General features: G+C 42.4%; 1 protein-coding gene across 1 annotated transcript in view; it reads right to left on the bottom strand.

The window, feature by feature from the left end:
• The window catches only part of melt (ventricular zone expressed PH domain-containing protein melted), a 671,576-nt gene that overhangs the window by 545,706 nt on the left and 102,567 nt on the right, over positions 1 to 23,303 (bottom strand). The window contains exon 5 of the mRNA XM_080267230.1: positions 23,212 to 23,244. Within this exon, the coding sequence (XP_080123356.1) occupies positions 23,212 to 23,244 (33 nt within the window). The remainder of the gene's footprint in view (positions 1 to 23,211; positions 23,245 to 23,303) is intronic.

Below are 23,303 nucleotides of genomic sequence, written 5' to 3'. Positions count from 1 at the left end.
TCACGAAACCCGTTAGCCAATGTTGCTACAATAAGTCCACAGGAATCACTCTCCAACAATGATAAAGCGATCCCCGCAAATCAAGAAATTTCACACCCACAAAGATAGGACCCAGTATGGTCTATAGTAATAAATCATCTCGAGTCAGGCGATGATGTACCATTACCCAAGTTACAGGTACCACTTGAACAATTCACAATGGTAAACAATGCCTTATATAGGGAAAATCCAGAACAAACAAATCATAGAAAAAATAATAGGCAGTTTATTATTCCTAGTACAATGATACCTCACATTTCAAGGGTAATACACAATAGTCCACATGCAGGGCATCCTGGCAAGGACAAGGCAGTCAGGCAGGCCTGGATGTCATATTATTGGCCAACATTATGCAAAGACATACATAACCACATGGACAGATGCGAGTCATGTGCAAAACACAAAGGTTACACGTTATCACCTGCACCTATAGGACAATATCCAGTACCTAGACAACCATGGGACACTGTCGCGGTTGACTTACTTAAATTACCCTTAACTACCAATCACAATCAATATCTCTTCATTGGAACTGATTACTTCTCACGATTTGTGGTCTTGGTTCCAATTAAGGATAAAACAGCAGAAACAGTTGCATGGGTATTCATTGATAGTGCGATCTGTAGGGTCACCACACCAAAGGTGCTAATAAGCTATAATGGTGGTGAATTTAACTCTGAAATTTTACAAGAAATATGTAAACAATACAATATAAAGAAAGTGAATATCTTGGCCTACCATCCAGCTTCCAATGGATTGGTGGAAAAGCAGAATAAAAAAATATTAGATGTACTACAGCACATTCTCGATGAAATTACGCAAACTGGGATGACTGGATCCCCAAAGTTGAAGCATCACTTAACTGTGCAATTAACAAATCAATAGGAGATACACATTTCATCATTTACGGGTCAGACAAACATCTCCCTTATGAGACGTTAGAGGGTTAGCAAATTCCCATATATAATTATGATGATTATCCTAAACTTCGTTTACATGAATTTCAAGAAATACACACAAAGGTAAAGGGACAGTTAGCAATGTCCAAGGAAGAAATGACAGAAACATTTAACCCTTTAAACGCGGATCGTCATGTTTGCGACGCTCGGCAAAAAGGACATAACGGCGGAGCGTTGCGTTTGCAATTCTAGTAAATTTTGAATAACCGCGGGCAGGCAGGCTCCAGCTGGTATTGTCTATCAGTACCACCACCCTTTAGCTACTTTTAGCACACTTGACCTTTGTACCACTGACCTCCATTGTTGCCAAGTATCGCGTTTTTCCCCCGTCCCCCCCCCACCACAGCCCCTGCCAGCCTGGCTGTGATACATGGCAGCGCTCTGAGTACTCAGAACTGTAAATCTACGCTCTCCTCTCACAAGCAGTTTATGCTAATAGGAAACGCTTGTTTCCCCAGTTGTAACACTAGCTTTTTTTCTCACGGTTTGCCTCTGTTTAGCGTCAGTTTACCGCAGGCTTTCAAAGTGACATTATGGTGAGTTCTAGCTCTTCCCAGTCAGTGCAAGAGGCCGACAGGAACGAGAATAAAGTGACGGGCATAAGGCAGAATAAAAAGCGCGCCGTGGTGATCTTTTGGGAAGTAATATGATTGAAAATAATGTAGTATACATGTTTTTAGCTGTGAAAATGGAAATGTTTGTTGAGTGACGGGAAGACCGCCGCCGCACTGCATGTCGGCCGTAGGCTCCGTTGATTTTAGCCTTATTTTCAGTGCTTATTGTACAAATACGAATTCCTAACTACCTTTACGTTGTAGTATAAAGTTTACTGTGACAGAATGAGGCTGTGGTAGAGGGGAAACCAGGTTGCTGGAGGTGTGAAAGTGAAGATTTGGTTACCCAACTTTGCAAGTCTCCACAAGTCCTTGGGTAGTCCACGAAGGCTCAACACCTGTCTCTGGAGAAAGCTGAATGTAAGTACTATCTGCCATACCAAGTATAATGTTCTAGGGTTAATCTCTGATTTTTGGCGAATATTTTCCTACAGGTACTCAGACCGCGATACAACCCCGCCACTCGAGGGGGCGCGACTGTACACGGCCGCGTTTTAGGGGTTAATAAGAAGGCAAAAGAATCAAACATCAGCATAGGTGATATTGTCTATTGCCTCATTCACACTAGAAATAACAAACTGTCACCTAAATTTGAAGGCCCATACAGGGTAATCAAGAGAAGAGACAATAAGATAGTGATTAAGTCACTACCGAGTGACGAAGAAAATGAAACACATACTGATCACTTAAATAAGATCTCAAGAAATTTAGCTTGCAATTATAAAACACCAGAAACGACCGAAAACCCTAGTACACATGGTGAAAATAAGCCTGAAGCAATCAACACATATCGGCATAAACTGCAGTCACATACCAAACAAACATAGGTGCAACCAATAGAGCTCTCACCATAACAAGGCATTTACATGAATCGATTTAGACTCCTTTTATAGGTAATAGGATTAAACAGGCCAAGATATCTGTATTATTCATCATCACTATCATCACCCTTGGCATAATTTGCTACCAACAGTGGATTAGATCTCTAATACAGTTGTTCTTTCGGCAGGTAAAGATGAGGCGAATAACTCTATGGATCATGTTCTTCTTGATATCAAGAGGATCACTTCACTTACATCCGCAACATGTAGTCCAACAGGGTTGCCTGCCAGCCTCAACAGCAATATTCTATCTATCTATCTATCTATTGCCAGATGCCTCACTCCCGTTCGGGGTGGCCACAAACAAATCGCCTCCACATCGTCCTGTCCCCCGCCATTTCACTGCCCTGCTCCCAACTCACACCCCCCTCTCTCATATACCTCTCCCCTCCATCCCTCCATCTCATCCTCGGCCTCCCCCTCCCTCTCCCCCACTCCACTCACTCACATACACTCTCTTCATCAGTCTTTCACCCTCCATCCTCTCCACATGGCTAAATCACCTCAGTGTATTCCTCCTAACACTTCCAATCACATTCACATCCACATCACAACACTCCTTTATATCCTCATTTGTCAGCCTATCTCTCCACGTGACTCCACAGGCTCCTCTTAAATAACTCATTTCCACTGCTCTCACTCTTGACTTGGTGTCCTTCCAACAAAGTCCAAGCCTCACTTCCATATGTTACAGTTGGTATCACAATACTGTCATGCAGTAACTTTTTCACTTCCATGCTCACTTCCCTGTTTCTTATCACTGCTTTCAAGGAACCACCAACCTTTCTTCCCTGCTGTACACTTTCAAGCACTTCACTCTCCAAACCTCCATTCTTACTCATCACACAACCCAAGTACTTAAATGTACTCACATTTTCCAATTCCTCACCATCCAACCTCGCTGTACATTCACTGACTTCACCTCTCTTAAGGACCATCACTTTACTCTTCCCTACATTCACCTTTAGATTCTGTTTCTTACACACTCTCCCAAACTCATCCACAAAGCCTTGCAGCTCCCCTTCGTCTTCACTCAACAACACAGTATCATCTGCAAACAATAGTACAAGGAGTTTCCAAACACTACCCTCTCTCACCAGGGCCACTACCACATCCACTACCCTACCTTGTATCTCTTTTATTACCCCACCCATGTACAGATTGAACAATCATGGAGACATGACACATCCCTGTTTCAACCCAACATTCAAAGAGAAAAATTAACTCAGTTCACCATCCACATGCACTGCAGCCTTAGCACCATCATACATACTCTTCACAGCATTCAACAACTTCCCATCTACTCCATATATTCTTAATATATTCCACAATTCTTGTCTATCCACCCTGTCATATGCTTTCTCCAAATCCATGAAAGCTGCATACAACTTCTTTCCCTTCTCTAGAAACTTTTCCACTAAAGATCAAAGAATGAATATCTGATCGACACAACCTCTTCCCTTCCTAAAGCCTCCCTGTTCTTCTCCAACTAATTCCTCTGTTCTTTCTCTAACTCTGTCAATAAGTATCCTACCAAACACTTTTCCTATTATACTCAGAAGACAGATGCCCCTATGATTGCCACACACTTCTTTTTCCCCTTTTCCTTTGTACATGGGAATAATTATACTCGACTTCCAACCAGGACTCTATCTTCCTCCCAGGCCAATCTGCACATCTTCCACATCCATTCCACTATTATCTTTCCCCTATGCTTCAGCATTTCACCACACACTCCATCAATTCCTGGGGCTTTCCCCAATTTAACTTTCTTCATTGCTTCCACAACTTCTATCCTATTGATTTCTTCCTGTCTTCTCACCTCCCTCCTTCTCCCAGTCATTCCCCAGCCACTTATACTTGCATTACTTCCATCCTCTATGTTCAACAATTCTTTAAAGTGTTCTCCCCATCTGTTCACTTTTTCTCCCTTCTCCACTAGTAATCTACCATTTTTATCTTTCACTCCCCTTCTAACTTCACTTCCACCCTGTCTTCACCTCTTTCCACAACATTTTCTTACAGCCCCTCCATTTCACACTCAAATTCCTTCCAAATTCCTCATCCGCTCTCTTCTTACTCTCTCTTACTAATCTTTACACCACTCTCTTTCTTTCTACATAAAACTCTCTCTTCCGCCTCTCAACTTCTTCCACGCCCCTATTTCTCATCCATTCATTGCATGCTTTCTTCTTTTGTGCCACAGCCTGTCTCACCTCTTCATTCCACCACGGTGTTCCTTGCACACCCCTCCGTCTTCTCTTCATCCCACTACCCACATCACATGCTGCACATATTTCTTCTGTGAATATCCTGCACACCCCTTCCACGTCCCCCATCTGCTCCAATTCATATTTGGCCAATCATTCCTCCACTTCTCTCTTATATTCTGCTTTTTTCTCATCCTCTTCTAACCTTTCCACTCTCCTTGCAAATACTCCTTCTTCCTGTCCTTCCCTTCTTCTATTTCTCCATCTTATTTGGATCTTTAATCTGGCCACCACCAAGTAGTGGTCAGAAAGTCCACTCCCCAAACCTCTATAAGCTCTTGCATCCATTACACATCTTTGCATCCCTTCATCCACAAACACAAAATCAATCATTGCCTTCCTTTCATTCAGTTCACCACCCACCCTTCTCATCATTCGCCATGTATACCTGTGGATCATTTTGTGCCTGAAGAGGGTATTGGCTATCACCAACCCCCTCCCAGCACAAATGTCCACTAACGCACTGCCACTCTCATCTATCTCAGCAGGCACACCCCACTCACCAACTATTCCATCCACCTTCACATTCCCTACTTTACCATTCATATCACTGATCAAAAACACTCTCTCATTCCTCCCAAACTTTTCCATGCACACTTCCACATTTGTCCAGAACTCTTCTCTCACTCTGCTTGCATGATCTTGCACTGATGCATACACGTACACAATCGCCCACATTTGTATTCCAACTTTCAATCTTACCCAAACAATCCTTGACCCCACTGATCCATACTCTCTTATGTTCTTCTTTCATCTTTTACTCACAACTATACACACTCCTTCTTTTGCCCTCTCATTCTCACCTACTCCTGCAAATATACCCCATCCATACTCCCATTCTCTCACACTCTCACCTCACCATTTTGTTTTAGTTACTCCACATACGTCAACTTTTGCAACCTCAAGCACCTGGACAATCTCTCTCTCTTTCACCGCATCATTCGCACTTCTTACATTCCATGTTGCTATTACCATGTCCTTTGTCCGGTCCTTGGTCGTTATTTTTTGGTCAGTCCTTGTCCGAGGCTTCTTGTTCGTCTTTTTAGTTAGTTGTCTTCTGGGGAGGGGCACTAACTCTCCGCCAACCCTTTTAGTCGCCTCGTACGACAAGCAGTGATACTGGGGGAGTATTCTTGAAAAAAAAAAACCCTAGTGCAGGACATAATAAGTACCGAAGTTAGATTGGACATACTGCAAGACATACCAAGAATGTTAAAGAAGATATCAGGACCACTTAGAACTCTGGATGCGGTATTAAAACACCCTTCTTCACATGATCACCCCACACAGGAAGTAGCTGAATTAATTAAATTAACTGACTGGAAGCTCGAACAGCCTAAGCACGTGATGATCACCATGATCCAGGATATCCCATCAGCTGGAAGTAACACACTGGAGACAACAAACGACATCACGAATACACATAACGGATGTGGTTTGTTCGACTTAGGTAGAGCAATTTTAGGCAACATTTTAGGACTAGCTACAGAAAATGATCTAGACTCTAGAGGAAATAAATAACAAATTTAACAAAACAGCAAAAATTCTCTCATACCAACATAAGTTAGCTGATACTCAGAACACCTTAATGCTGACCATTGTAAAGAACCTAAGGAAGGCAGAAGCATCAACTCTAGGAATTGTGGAGAAAGTAAATGCACTAGAAGGTAACAATACACTATTCCAACATCCCTCTGTGATCATAGAACATACTGATGTAATAACATTACAGTCAGACAATACCAGACCTCAGTATCAGGCCTTCATGAAAGGAATTGCTAATGCTGGTAACGGAAGGATCACCATTAATTTACTACCCATTCACAACCTCCGGCAAATAATTAGTCAAGGCATACATAAGCATGGATTGAAACCTTTGTCTGAGCAAAAAAATCTGATGTTATATTATCCATATTTGGAAGCAACATTCACAACAACAGCAATAGTAGTTCATGTACCACTCGTAACGGATGATTTTTTCAGTCTATCAAATATATCCTTTTCCTTCTAAGAAAGATGACACATTAATTACCATCAACATCAAAGCTGAAGTCATCATGGTCTCCAAGAAACAGGATGCTGTCACTTTCACTAGTGAAACAACAACTGAACACAAATGTCGCACATTATTACATGCATTTCACTTTTGTCTTGCGTAAATCTTCACGTTTCAGCCAGCTGAGACAGTCCCTTGTGAAACGGCCATCATAAAAGATCATGACATCCCTCATCATTGCAACTTCACATTTGCTCCAGATAAAACTCATCCACCATCAATGCATTGGACATTCACAGTTCTTCTATTTCACTCATAATACATCAGTTTTTGTGACTTGTCCAGACACACCTCCAGCCCATAAATCAGCATCTGGTTTATACATCTCACCAGATTATTGTGCAGTCCTGACACCTACACTATCCACCTTGTCCACTAAAAACCATTATGCCATTCTCAACCACACACACAAATACTTCCAGCAACTGCCTAGGATGAACTTAAATGTAAGTGTACACATTAAGTTGACTTCATCCAAGTATGACACCATTCAAATAATAAATCAGACAATACAACCTTGGGAAGAATATAGCAGGATTATGTTTTACCCACATGAATACAGCCCAGCTCCAGTCATCTTTGAAATTCTCTCCATCATATTTACTGTATTAATTTTGGCCATGCACAGAATGCAAGCAAGGATTGCTAACCTGGAATCAGTGCTTAAGAACTGTTCTCTACAGGTGAGACAAAACTGAGTAAATATTGTAATTACTGTATATATTATTTTACATAAAATAACAAAATATGAGTTACACATGATTCTTCTGAATTCTCTACACTCTGGATTCGGCTTTCCTGTCATTCTCTGACTAAATACAGTATATCTGTGCGTTTACTTGTCTCCTAATTCTACTGACTATCAAAAATTCTTTGACTACCTTACTTCTACAATGGAACACATTTGATCCATTTCTCCTTTCTCTGAAATCTCCATTCTAGGAGATTTCAATGTTCACCACCACCTTTGGCTTTCCTCTCCTTTCACTGATCCACCTGGTGAACAAGCCTACACCTTTTCCATCCTTAATGACCTAGAGCAGCTTCTACAGCACCCTACCCATATCTCTGACCGCCTTGGAGAGAGTTCCAACATATTTGACCTCTTCCTTACAGCTAATCCTTCTGCTTACACTGTTAATCTTTTCTCCCTGTTGGGATCCTTCAATCACAATCTTATCACCTTAACCTGTCCTATCGCTCTGGTACGACCTGCAGACCCTCCAAAGAAACGTCATCTGTGGCACTTTGGAGCTGCAGATTGGGAGGCCCTCAGGCAGTACTTCTTTGATTTTCCCTGGAATGATTATTGCTTCCATGGCCGGGAGCCGATCTGGGTGTGCCTTGCGCATTACGGAGGTTATTCTCTCAGGCATGGAAGCATACATTCCTTTCTCATATCCTTTGATTAATGCACGAAAGCCTTGGTTTAATCATGCTTGTTCTAATGCTGTCCGCAACAAGGAGAGGGCCTGCAAAAGGTACCGGAGCCAATCCACCTCTGAATCACATCTTTTATACGTTTCTGCCCGGAATCATGCTAAGTCGGTTTTTCGCTCTGCTAAAAATAATTTCATCTGTACTAAATACTCTCAACTCTCCAACTCGAATTCTTCCCGCACATTCTGGCACCTTGCCAAAAACCTTTCTAACAAAGTGAAGAGAGATGAAGAGAGAAACCTGTACTGTACACAGGAAAAAAACCTTTCTAACAACTTTACCTCATCATCCTTCTCTCCTCTTTTCTACTCTGATGGCTCTGTAGCTATTTCTTCTACTGATAAAGCAGATCTCTTCGCTCAAACTCTCTCCTCCAATTCCACCTTAGACGGTTACGGTGATGTTTCTCCATCACTTCCCCCCTCTGACTTCCTCATGGCTGACATTAAAATTTCTTCAGCTAATGTATTTTCTGCCACTGCTGGCCTAAATACTAATAAGGCATATGGGCCTGATGGAGTCCCTCCTGTTGTTCTCAAGAACTGTGCTTCTGTGCTTACACCCTGCCAAGGCAAACTCTTTCGTCTTTGTCTATTAACTTGTACCTTTCCTTCTTGCTGGAAGTTTCCTCTCATTCACCCAGTCCCAAAGAAAGGTGACCATTCCCAACCCTATAACTATCACCCAATTACTTCAAAATCCTGTATCTCAAAAGTTTTCGAGTCTATTCTTAATAGAAAAATTTTAAAGCATCTTTCCTATCACAACCTTCTTTCTGATCGTCAGTATGGCTTCCGTCAGGGACGCTCCACAGGCGATCTTCTCACCTACCTTTCAGACTCCTAGTCATCCTCCTTTCGGGACTCTGGCGAAAGCTTTGTCATTGCACTTGACATCTCAAAGGCTTTCGATCGAGTCTGGCATAAATCTTTAACTGCCAAACTGCCCTCTTAAGGTTTCTATCCTTCTACCTGTGCCTTCATCTCTAGCTTCCTTTCTGGACGTTCTATAGCCGCTGTTGTAGACGGCCATCGTTCTTCTCCTCGATCTATTAACAGTGTTGTAGTAGTAGTAGTAGTTGTTCCCTAGGCAGTCTAGCCGAACAGCCCCAAGTCCCTTAGGAAGGCCATGGCCGAGACCGGGCTTTCCCACAGAGCTCTCAAAGAGTGTATGTTGTGTTGTTGGTGTAGGTGATTGTGTGCAATGCAGTCTTCCATAATGTGCTTAATAGTATGGGGTGCTGTGTTGCATCCTGGACAGGCATCAGCGACAGAGTCATCCAGCCTCTTCTGGTAGCTTAAGAGGGCTGGATGATGCCCACATCTCAGCCTGGCCAGGTGGACCCTGTCCTCACAAGGAAGATAGGATTCAGAAGGGTGGATGTCAGGAGGCCGTGCATGCAGCTGTGTGTTGTCTTTAAATGACTGAATGGAGCGGCACTTGCGCTAGTTCGCCGCTGATGTTCTGTCATTTATTATTCATAAAAACACTCACAGTTTATATTTCTATTACTATATAACACTTCTACAGTCTTTATCCATAAGTTTCCTTCAGTAATAGTAGTTTATTGTCACTGTAGGCATTCAATTTCTTTCAGTAAAATACGTAGCATTCACTTTCTCGTCCTGTATACTGGCATTGAGAGTGAATGTCACTTTCATCTTCACTCTCATAACTCATAGCATTCAGACATGCTAGAGTGAAATTTTCACTGTCATTACTCCTAGGGTATATACTCGTATTCTTATAATACTACTCATTCACATTTCTATTTACGTTCTCTATTTTATTTACGTTATTTACATTTCTATTTTATTTACACTGTGTTATGCACTGTCACTTGAAGTAACTTATAAGACTATTTTCCACTGTTCACGTATATTTACATTCATTACTTTCACTTGCTGTTTACACATTATTTACACATTATTCACAATTCCACTTGGACTGTTTTACCCAATAGAAAGATCGTAGTCACTCTTTTATCAATTGTCAGCCCTTTACCTCTTTCCACACGAGGTTTAGTAGGGGGTAAAGGTCACAGGGCCCTTTGCATGGGGGTGAAAAGTGCCTGAAGTTAGCAAGAGCAAACAGACGTACCTTCACATTGGAAGATGAGAGTGAACTGATAAGGGTGGGCCGGGGTGGTGGCCTATCTAGGGAAATGCATTACTGCCAACGTTAGCCTTTTGACAGCAGCAAATATATAGCAGTGAAATGATTGGCAGGAAATCTAGACAATACATTATAAATTAGGTAGTTCCAGGTGAATGTAAATATCACTTAGGCTTCTCCCTTCCCTCCTTATATGTATATTTATTATGAAAATAGATTATACAGCATATATCAAGGGGAAATAAACAGCGAAAAATTTGCGAACGAGTGCACGTGAGGTGTTGTCAGGTGATAATTAACCAATTCCAGGTGTATGGCACTCTCACTTACCTTATTTCTTTCTTGTATATATTATTTGGTATAAGAATAGGGCATAGGGCTTATTTCAATGGATGAAATCAGTGAAAAATTCCAGGGAAGATTTACTTAGCGTAGCACGGCCAGGCAGGCGAGAGGATAAGGTAATGGATGGGGGGTAGGGAGGGGAGTCAAGAACAGGGAGAAATGGCTAAATTGTCAACAATGGATGGGAGTACAGATGAGATTAGGAGTGCTGACTAGTGTTGGACACTGGCAGTACTGATAGATGATACAAGCCACCACTTGAAAGACCGGGTGAATTCAAAATAACACAGAATCACAAAAGTGACACCCCGCGGTATGATCCCTTGCTCCCAAGCGTCACGAAAGTGACGCCCCGTGGTTAAGGGGTTAACGGTTGCCAATGTTGTATTATTCCAGGCTCTGACGAAAAAATTTACGGACTGTCAAATGTTACAATTCTTCCAGAATGCAGAAACAGTCATTATGGTGGGGTTGCAGGTATGCCAGGTGAAGCAAGTGAGTCAGGTGGGGCTGCGGAGGTGGAGGGGAGGGTTGCAGGTATGCCAGGTGAAGCAAGTGAGTCAGGTGGGGCTGCGGAGGTGGAGGGGAAGGCAGCTTGTGAGTTAGGTGGGGAGGTGGAGGAGGAGGGGATGGTGGCAGGCGAGTCAGGGGAGGTGGTGAGGGGAGGATCCTCCCTCTCCTCCTTGCTACTGCTCACATCTTCAGCAATTTCCTTCATCTCTTCTTGCTTGTCTGTTTCATTCCTCATCTTGTTATGGACATATTGGCAGTATAACAACTTGGTATTCACAAAATAACCGTCATTATTATAGAAACTGGGTATCTATTCTAACTTACTGTTATTGCTGAAAATGTTATTGTCGAAGTTGTTACTGGTGAGATCTTACTGTAGACTCCTCTTGAGCACCTTCTCCACGAGCCTCTAGGTCACTATTGGCACGTTGTGTGGTGGGGGAGTCACGTACTAATGGAAAATGGCGTTTTTGAGCCACTCCTTGCCTCTACCTCACGTTCTGTGAGGTAAACTCGCACATTCAAGGTTCTTGGTTATGATTTTTGGTCACTCGCGCACAATGCGATTTGCGCACTCTGAGCTCGCGCAGTAGGTGAGCCCACAGTATATCTCTCTATCTATCTATCTATATACAGTATATATATATATATATATATATATATATATATATATATATATATATATACCATATAACATCATCATCATCATCATCATCAGCTGTTTGAGTATCCACTGCAGGACCAGCCTATCCCGACCGAAATCGGGACGATACAGGCAATGTATCTCTACCAAGTGGATTAGGCTGTCTGGTAGAGATTGTATGTATGGTGAGACGTGCTTGTAAGTGTAATTGTAATGTTGGAGTGGCTTTGGATGTGTGTGTAGTCTGTGAACCAAGTGTAATCGGCCTGCGCAAGCCGACTGGGTGCAAGCATACTTTATAGTAAGCGACACTGGTTCAACCACAGCACCCCTTGTGTCCGCCAATGCACTACGTGACCAGGTGAACACTCCCAAAGTTTATTACCCTGTCGGGGCGCGAACTCTGGTTCACCCGTGTACGAAATGCACACTCTACCACTGTACCACAAAGGCTCCATACTATATATATATATATATATATATATATATATATATCATCATCAAATCCTACATTGCCCCATGAGGAGCATAGGAGCCCGGGGCTTGGCAAGTTGGTCCTGATATTTACGATGAGAGTGATCAGCCTCACCCATCCCTGAGTGGCATTATGTGAGCAATAAACCGCAACCACCCCTTGGATATAAACCTTCATTGTCTCAATCCAACTCGAGTGTCATAATTACCTACTAAACCACCAGGCGCCAAAATTTGGTTATACGGTTACTACCAAGCGTAGTAAATGGTTTCCTAGTGTACAGGAAACCATTTGACTTGTCACTCAGTGTAGAGTCACCCACAGGCAGAATGAAGAGGAAAGTATGAAGGAAGGAAAGTAAAGACAGAAGAGAGAGTGAGTAGTCACCCATAGGCAGAAGGACGATGAAAGAATGAAGGAAAGAGAGGATATATATATATATATATATATATATATATATATATATATATATATATCTACCTATCTATTGCCAGACGCCTCAATCCCATTTGGGGTGGCCACAAACAAATCGCCTCCAAGTCGCCCTGTCCCCCGCCATTTCACTGCCCTGCTCCCAACTCACACCCCCCTCTCTCATATACCTCTCCACCCCATCCTTCCATCTCATCCTCGGCCTCCCCCTCCCTCTTCCCCCCTCCACCTCACTCACATACACTCTCTTCATCAGTCTTTCACCCTCCATCCTCTCCACATGGCCAAACCACCTCAGTATGTTCCTCATAACGCTTCCTATCATATCCACATCAACACCACAACGCTCCTTTATATCCTCATTCGTCAGCCTGTCTCTCCATGTGACTCCACAGGCTCCTCTTAAATAACTCATTTCCACTGCTCTCACTCTTGACTTGTGTCCTTCCAACAATGTCCAAGCTTCACTTCTGTACGTTAGAGTTGGTATCACAATACTGTCATGTAGTAACTTTTTCACTTCCATGCTCACTTCCCTGTTTCTTATCACTGCTTTCAAAGAACCAGAAACCTTTTTTCCCTGCTGTACCCTTTCAAGCACTTCACCCTCCAAACCTCCATCCTTACTCATCACACTACCCAAGTACTTAAACGTACTCACATTTTCCAATTCCTCACTATCCAACCTCGCTGTACATTCACTGACTTCACCTCTCTCAAAGACCATCACTTTACTCTTCCCTACATTCACCTTTAGATTCCATTTCTTACACACTCTCCCAAACTCATCCACCAAGCCTTGCAGCTCCCTTTCGTCTTCACTCAACAACACAGTATCATCTGCAAACAACAGTACAGGGAGTTTCCAAACACTATCCTCACTCACCAGGGCCACTCCAACATCCACTATCCTACCTTGTACCTCTTTTATTACCCCATCCATGTACAGATTGAACAACCATGGAGACATGACACATCCCTGTTTCAACCCAACCTTCAAAGAGAAAAATTCACTCAGTTCACCATCCACACGCACTGCAGCCTTAGCACCATCATTCATACTCTTCACAGCATTCAACAATTTCCCATCTACTCCATATATTCTTAATACTTTCCACAATCCTTGTCTATCCACCCTGTCATATGCTTTCTCCAAATCCATGAAAGCCACATACAACTTCTTTCCCTTCTCTAGAAACTTTTCCACTAAATCTAAGAATGAATATCTGATCTACACAACCTCTTCCCTTCCTAAAGCCTCCCTGTTCTTCTCCAACTAATATATATATATATATATATATATATATATATACTGTACAGATAGATAGATAGATATAGATACAGATAGACAGATATACATATACAGTTTAAAGAAGGACATAAAGTGTCCCCATAGAGCAACAGTGTTCATGAGTCTGTGAGTTTCACTGTGCAAATGGAAACCACGATGATGAGTACACTGAAACCTGTGTCATAAGGACAAATCGACCTGGAAATGTCCCAAAATTTTCCCAAAGTCTCCTCTTCTGACCCCCTTGAAAACTTTTAACTCCCTCCTTAGCTTACCAAAAATTAACTGCTGTACACATACATCTTCTACAAGCCTCACTGGGCAACTGAAAGGGTTATTTAAAGTGTACAAATTGCTGTACAATGTACTCACTATGATGAGTGATGAAGTGCTGTTTAGGTGGCTGGTGGGAGGGAGGGGGAGGAGTATCCGAGGCTGATAGGCTACAGGAGGGGACTGAAGTGATTCTAACCCCTCTGGGGCCAAGGCTAGGCCTCACAGCCCTCAAATTTCCCCTCATCATCGCTGTCAGGTTGTGGGTCGGGCGCTGCAGAGGTGTTGGAGACTGGGGAGACTATGATGACAGAGGTAGCACCAGGGCAGGAGCAAGGTAGGTGGTGATGAGACTCTGGGACAACTCATTAATCTCTCTTATGAGCTTGGTCTTATGTTTAGCTAACAGTTGGTTGATTTCATTATGAAAAACTTTAAGTTTGTTATTGTTGTTCTCAACCTCCATAATGGCATCTCTGAGCCCATCCTCATACTCAAAGATGTTGCTGTTCTGCTGATGAGTAGGCCCTTGACTCTTCCCTTCCTCTGCTGTCTCCTCCTAGGATGATGCTTCTGTTGCCCTCTGCTCCTCCTCATTGACCTCCTGGATCAAGCTTCTGATATTAGTCATGTCAGGGGAGGACTAAATGAGCTCTACAATACTGGCAAGGGTTACATTGGAAATGCCTTCCCTGGCAGCTGTTGCGCCACCTCTGCTCCCTTCCCTAATGCATCAATGACTGGTGTCGCACAGGCTGCTGAGTAAATAAGTGGTAGGAGCTTTTGCCATCCATGTATAACTGACTCCTTTGTAACACTGTCTCATGGTGCAACAATGTTCAGCAATGCATCTCTAATGATGAATGACTTCCAGCAGAACTTGGTTGATGTCACTTGTGTCAGTGGAGCGCTAAGAGTATGTAAGTCCACTTCCAGGTCTCCCCAGTCCCCCATTGCCAGTGCCATCATGTCACTCCCCTGGTCAGTAGCCTTATGCAAGCACAGTGCAGTTCTCTTTGTTCAAGGGCTGGATAACACTAGCACTATTTAGTGGCAAAAACATAACTTCCACTGCTGGATGACCTCTCACCAGGTACATAGGGTGGCCTGGGCAATTACAGTACTGTATCTAAAAGCAGAATGACCTCGAATGATAATTTTTTAAAAACTTAATGTAGCCCTGAACTGTGGTTACAAAAAATATGTCAAACCAGTTTACAACTAGGAGGGAGATCACCCAGCCACAGGCATTGTACCTCCAATGTACGCCTAACTTTCCAAAATTGTCATTTCTTAGAACCGTTGGTTCTGAGATGCACTGGATGACCAAAAGCTTAACCCTACAATCACCTGTGGCTTTGCATGCAAGTAAAATTTTTGGGAGGTCTTTGGAGGCCTGTACAACAAGGTTTTAGGTCTTTGGAGGCCCATACAACAAGGTTTTCCCTCATGTCAGGAAGGTATAAGAGGGCAGCCACTTCCAAAATAGATCAGTCTCATACATGTTGAACACCTGGACTATTTTGTTAGAGCCCTTCCCTATCACCTGTGGAGTAGACTGTAGCATCAGTTGAGTGGGGCAGTACTCCCAAGGTGTAAGGAAAGCTGATGACAGGGAGAGGTGGAACTCCCTTTTCATCAGCCCTTGGGACTAGTTCATGACCATCCCCCTTTGCTGAACTTTTTCAGTGTTTCAGTAACACAGAGAGTACGACAGCATGCTCTCCAATACAAATTTCTCTAACTACACTTCCTTAACCCCTTAACCGCAGGGCATCACTTTCGTGACACTTGGGAGCAAGGGATCATACCGCGGGGCGTCACTTTTGCAATTCTGTGTTATTTTGAATTCGCCCGGGCTTTCAAGTGGTAGCTTGTATCATCTATCAGTACTGCCAATGTACAACACTAGTCAGCACTCCTAATCTCATCTGTACTCCCATCCATTGTTGACAATTTAGCCTTTTCTCCCCGTTCTTGACTCCCCTCCCTACCTTCCCTCCATTACCCCCTCCTCTCGCCTGCCCGGCCGTGCTATGCTATGTAAATCTTCTCTGGAATTTTCCATCGATTTTATCCACTGAAATAAGCCCTATGCCCTATTCTTATACCAAATAATATATACCAAAAAGAAATAAGGTAAGTGAGAGTGCCATACACCTGGAATTGGTTAATTATCACCTGACAACACCTCACGTGCACTCGTTCGCTAATTTTCGCTGTTTATTTCCCCTTGAAATATGCCATATAATCTATTCTTGTACTAAAAATATATATAAGGAGGGAAGGGAGAAGCCTAAGTGATATTTACATTCACCTGGAACTACCTAATTTATAATGTATTGTCTAGATTTCCTGCCAATCATTTCACTGCTATATATTAGCAGCTCTCAAGAGGCTGACGTTTGCAGTAATGCATTTCCCTAGGTAGGCCACCCTGGCCCACCCCTATCAGTTCACTGTCATCTTCCAATGTGAAGGTACGTCAGTTCGCTCCTGCTAACTTCGGCCGCTTTTTGGCCCCATGCAAAGGGCCCTGTGACCTTTACCCCCTACTAAACCTCGTGTGGAAAGAGGTAAAGGGCTGACAATTGAAAGAGAGTGACTATGATCTTTCTGTTGAGGAAAACAGTGCAAGTGGAATTGTAAATAATGTGTAAACAGCAAGTGAAGCAATGAATGTAAATATAAGTGAACAGTGGAAAATAGTTTTATAAGTTACTGCAAGTGACAGTGCATAACACAGTGTAAATAAAATAGAAATGTAATTAATGTAAATAAAATAGAGAACGTAAATAGAAATGTAAATGAGTAGTATTATAAGAATACGAATATATATTCAGGAGTAATGAAAGTGAAAATTTCACTCTAGCATGTATGAATACTATGAGTTATGAGAGTGAAGGTGAAAGTGACATTCACTCTCAATGCTACGTATTTCACTGAAAGAAATTGAATGCCTAGTGACAATAAACTACTATTACTGAATGAAACTTATGGATAAAGACTGTAGATATATATAAGTGTTATATGGTAATAGAAATATAAAGTGTGAGTGTTTTTATGAATAATAAATGACAACACCAGCGGCGAACTAGCTCAAGTGGGAAGGTCATACCCCCTCGTAATTTTCATTGCATTCACAGAGTTTTTTTTTTTGGAATATGGATTCCAAACTATTAGAGAATCATAAAATAGTGTTTCTAGTGATAATATCTGGCTGTGGTAATCATATTACGGGTTGTCGGGAAGTGTAAAGTGGAGACTTCGTTACCCAACCTCAGAGGTCTCCACAAGTCCTACGGTACTCGATGAAGGCTCAACAAACACCCCAGGAGAAAGCTGAAGGTGTGCCATAAGCATATGTGATTTTAATATTCTAGGACTAATAACTGATTTTTGGCAAATCTTTTTACAGAGTCTGTCGGAGCGCGAATATGCCTGCGGGTGCCGCAAGAAAAAGCGAAACAAGCCCGGGGTTACAAAAAAAAAAAAAAAAAAAAAAAAAAAAAAGGTCTAATAACCAAGCCTCGGAGTCCCCAGAGGGGAGGGGAACATAAATGCCCCACCATCTGCCCCTCTTCTGGGACAACTCTATGAGCTGACTGGACCCACTGTCTGACTCACTTCTTCTTCACTTCCGTAACATTCGTGGCCTTTCCTCTAACTTTCTCTCTGTTGAGCACCACCTCCCCTCCTCTAAACCTCACCTTCTCTTCTTAACTGACACAGCTGTCTAAGGCAACTGATAGCAAACCCTCTTTTGTACCCTCCTACTTTCTCTGTACTCATTTCAAAGCCAAAGGTGGCTGTTGTGTATGTGTACACAACGAACAATCTTGCTCTCATGTTCCTGAACTTGAGTCTTCTGAATTCTCTACACTCTGGCTTCGGCCTTCCTGTCATTCTCTGACTGAATACATCTGTGTTGTTTACTTATTCCATAATTCTACTGACTATGAAAAATTCTTTGACTATCTTACTTCTATGATGGAACACATCCAACCTATTTCTCCTTTCTCTGAAATCTCCATTCTAGGAGATTTCAATGTTTACTACCATCTTTGGCTCTCCTCTCCTTTCACTGATCCACCTGGTGAACAAGACTACATCTTTTTTATCCTTAATGACCCAGTGCAGCTTGCACAGCACACTACTCGCATCCCTGACCGCCTTGGAGAGAGTTCCAACATACTTGACTTCATCCCAACAACTAATCCTTCTGCTGACACTGTTAATCTTTCCTCTCCATTGGGCTCCTCCAATCACAACCTTATTACCTTACCCTGTCCTCTCGCTCCAGTACTGCCTGTGAGCCCTCCAAAGAAACATCTGTTGTGACACTTTGGAGCTGCTGACTGGGAGGCCCTCAGGTAGTACTTCTTTGATTTTCCCTGGAATGATTATTGTTTTCATGACCGGGAGCCATCTGAGTGTGCCATGCACATTACGGAGGTTATTCTCTCGGGAAAGGAAGTGTACATTCCTTTCTCATATCCTCTGATTAATGCAAAAAAACCTTTGGTTTAATCACACTTATTCTAATGCTGTCCACAACAAGTAGAAGGCGATTAAAAGGTACCAGAACCAACCCACCCTGAATCACATCTTTTTTATGTTTCTGCCTGTAATCAAGCTAAGTCTGTTCTTCATTTTGCTAAAAATAATTTTTCGTACTAAATGCTCTCAACTCTCCAACTCGAATTCTTCCTGCTCCTTCTGGCACCTTACCAAAAACATTTCAACATCTTTACCTCATCATCCTTCCCTCCTCTTTTCTACTCTGATGGCTCTGTAGCTATTTCTTCTACTGATAAAGCAGATCTCTTCTTTCAGACTTTCTCCTCCAATTCCACTTTAAACGATTCCGGTGCTGTTCCTCCATCACTTCCCCCCTCTGACTTCCTCATGGTTGACATTAAAATTTCTTCAACTGATGTAGTTTCTGCCATCACTGGCCTCAATACTAATAAGGCATATGGGCCTGATTGGGTACCTTCGGTTGTCCTCAAGAACTGTGCTTCTGTGCTCACACCCTGCCTAGGTAGACTCTTTCGCCTTTGTCTTTCAACTTGTACCTTTCCTTCTTGCTGGAAGTTTGCTCTCATTCTGCCAGTCCCAAAGAAGGATGACCATTCCCTGCCCTCTACCTATCAGCTTTAACATCCTGTGTCTCAAAAGTTTTTCAGTCTATTCTTAACAGAAAAATTTTAAAGCATCTTTCCTATCACAACCTCCTTCTGATCGTCAGTATGGGTTCCATCAAGGACATTCCACTGGTGATTTCACCCACCTTTCAGACTCGTCGTTATCCTCCTTTCAGGACTTTGGCAAAAGCTTTGCCACTGCACTTGACAGCTGAATGACTTTAGATCGAGTCTGGCATAAATCTTTAATTTCCAGACTGCCCTCTTACAGTTTCTATCCCTTCATCTCTAGCTTCCTTTCTGGTCATTCTATAGCTGCTGTGGCATATGGCCACTGTTCTCCTCCTAGATCTATCAACAATGGTGTTCCTCAGGACTCTGTTCTATCACCAACTCTCTTCCTTTTATTCATCAGTGACCTTCTACACTGTACATTTAACCCTACCCACTCATACGCTGATGATTCCACCCTTCACCTTTCCATTCGCTTCCTGCAAGGTCCATCTCCGCAGTTACTTCCACAAACAAGGAATGAGGCTATGGCACACCTAATGTCTGTCTTGGCTCATATCTCTGACTTGGTAAAAAGTAATCTTGTTGTTTTTAATGCAGCAAAGACCCAGTTCTTACAACTATCAACCCAACAAAATCTTCAACAAGAGAACCCACTATGTTTAATAATATCCAGCTCAATCCTGCATCATCCTGAACCAAACTTATGGTTTTATTCCCTTGGGACTTATCTTGGAAATATCATATTACATCTCTTGTAAAATCTGCTTCCAAGAGAACAGGTGTGCTAAGCCGACTCCGTACCTTCTTTACCCCTGCACAGTTGCTGACTTTATACATGGGTTTTATTCGCCTTTGTGTAGAGTACAACTCTCATGTGTGGAGAGGCTCCCCACATACAGCTCTTCTTAAAAGAGTGAAGTCAAAGACTTTTTGTCTCATTAACTCTCTTCCTCTTACTGGCTTGCTTCAACCTCTGTCTCATTGCCGCACTGTTGCATCTTTATCTTTTTTATCACTGTTTCAGTGGTCACTGTTCCTCCGAACTGTCTGCTTGCATTCCTCCACCTCTACGATGGGCGCGAAGCACCCATCTAGCAACAAAGTCTCATCCCTTTTCTGTCCAACTCTCTAATGGAAGAGTTAACCATTACTCCCAGTCCTTCATTTATGCAACAGGTCAACTCTGGAACTGTCTCCCTCTGTCTCTATTTCCTACTTCTTATGATCTTCAGTCTTTCAAATGCAGTGTGTCCAGGCCTCTTGAAATGAACAGACCTTGAATTTGGCTCTCTTTTGTATTTTTTTTCTTTTGGAAGTAATGGTTTGCAGGCTCATGGCCTTTGGTTCCTTCTTCCTTGCATTAAAAAAAAAAAAAAAAAAAACTTTCCTGACAGAGGCAGTCAAAGTCTCAGAAATGGCAGCAACTGCCTCACTGCACACTCTGGCATTGTGCAACTCTTTGTGCCGCCTAAAGTGATGGAACCAACCTCTGCTGGCCATAAACTCCACATGCATTGCCTTGGCCACCTTGGCATAGATTTCCAGTGCCTTGTTACAAATCACATTACTATCCACTGTCATATTAGCTTCATGCTGGGCATATACATATTTGTACAGCACCTTCTCCATTGTTGGCAACAAATCATTATGCACATAAACCAACTTACAAACATCACCAACACCAGCTAAGTGCACTGGATGCTCTATTTTCTCTTGTTTTTTTCTCATTGTGTGCACACTTCGCTCGTTAACACTGAAGTGGTTAGCCACCTCCACCACACCCTCACCACCATCAAGCCTGCATAGCATTTCCCTCTTTCTCTCATAAGATGAACTTTTTCTATGTGCCTTTTCTTTGGCACAAGATGCACTTGGACACAGGGATGACATAACACTGATAGCACACAGCAGCACCGGGAAAATGTGCATTTTGTATGCAAGAAGGCAGGGGAAGGTCAAGGCTGGACAACATGAACAATGCAGGGAGGGAATGGGGGTGGACTGGGGAGGTGGAGGCTGAATACGCAAGTGAGGCAGCCATGCTGGCATTCGTCATCAGACAGGAACTTCAAATGGAGCACAGAAGGGCCCCTCCAGGAAGAATTTTGCCACTCTAACATGCGGAATCACTGCACTGACTGATACGGGGTATGGTTTATGTTGCTGTGCAAATCATGAATAGCCAAACTGGAACCACAATGACTGCGGGCCTACTGGAAGGGAAGTTCTGAGAAAAAAACGTTCATCTCGATCGACACTTCTGAAAGCATTGCTTGATATGGGTCATTTTCACTTACCTTTCAAAATCTCCATTTAGTGTTCTTGCTACCTTGAGAGGTCTTTATTCAACTTTGGAGATACTTGTACTTGAGAGGTTTCACATCAACATCAAGAACCCCTTCACAACATCGAGTCTCCTTATGAAGTACAGTGGAACCCCGGAATTCATACGCCTCTCTACTCGTACAACTAGGTTTTTGTACAGCTTTTTCGCCTAAAAATCGCTCCAGTTTTCGTACAGTGACCCGTTATTTGCTCTAAGAGATGCGGCGTCGTAGGTGCCACATGGTCGCCAGTCTGGCTTTGTCTTCCGCCACCTATGCATCAGTCATACAGGCTCAATTAAACTTTGTGATGAATGACGTATTTTCGATAGAAAATTGTACATAATCATGGGCCCTAAGAAGATTAGTGAGTCAGCTGGAGCTAAAAGTAAAGCAGTGAGAACAACAGTTGAGCTGAAAAAAGAACTCACTGCAAAGTTTGAAAGTGGAACCCGTGTCTCCGATCTTGCCATTCATTACAGTATGGCGAAGTCTACTGTTTCATCCATACTAAAGAACGGATTAATGCAAATTACATTGCTTCTCATGGAAAAAAATGATTCGGTTTTCGAACAATTCGCAACTCGTACAACCTCCAGGAACGAATTGTGTACGAATTCCAGGGTCTACTGTAATTAAATAAAACCAAGTAATTGTATAAGTTAACTTAAAATTACAGTACATCACCCAACTGAGGAGGTCAAAGGTACGATATTCGCTTCCTTGTAAAGTTCATCCTGAATTTAAATTGCATCAGATGATATGTAAACTAGTGACTGGTTACTTTCTAAGCTATTTCTATTAACCACTGCACTAACAGTGTAGATGTCAATTTACACACTGTGTTTGATGATGTTACCATTGCTTAGGTTAGTTTGGGTTAGGTTAGGTGTGGCTGGGTTAGGTTGAGTGTGGTTAATTTGGATTATGTTTGGATGGATTAGGTTATACTGTTGTGTTAGGGTTAGACAATCAAGGTTAGATAAGGCTATGTTATATGTATGGAAGGTTAGGCTTGTAATAATACATTTCTGTTGGTTTTAGAATGTCTGCCATTAAACTTGATAAACAAACATGAATCAGAATGAACACGATAACTGAACAGGGAAAACAAAATCAACAGCAATCATTTACTACCACATAAATGCCCCAAAACTGTAATACATTTTAGTGTGGGTGTAGCATTTATAAAAAAACACAATATGAGCATACATAACTAAAGACAGGATAAGTCTGCATAACCCGTCTGTAATCTTTGGTGCCTGACCTCAATTATGACACCTAGAGTACTTCTGGTAGTTTTTGTGTATCTAGAACCAGTGCTGTACTCTGGGACCAGTACTGTTTACAGATGTGCTGACTAAAGATTAAGTACTTACAACATGTGCACGGTCCTTTGTACTTGCAAAAGGCTATTTCCAGAAAGCATGGAAGGAAATTAATGCAATGTAATATGTCGTTTCAGTATTTT

The sequence above is a fragment of the Coenobita brevimanus genome, chromosome 23, assembly GCF_032717465.1.
Source record: "Coenobita brevimanus isolate Jiangsu-jjx chromosome 23, ASM3271746v2, whole genome shotgun sequence".
Classification (NCBI taxonomy): domain Eukaryota; kingdom Metazoa; phylum Arthropoda; class Malacostraca; order Decapoda; family Coenobitidae; genus Coenobita; species Coenobita brevimanus.
This window is presented reverse-complemented; position numbering and strand designations above follow the sequence as displayed.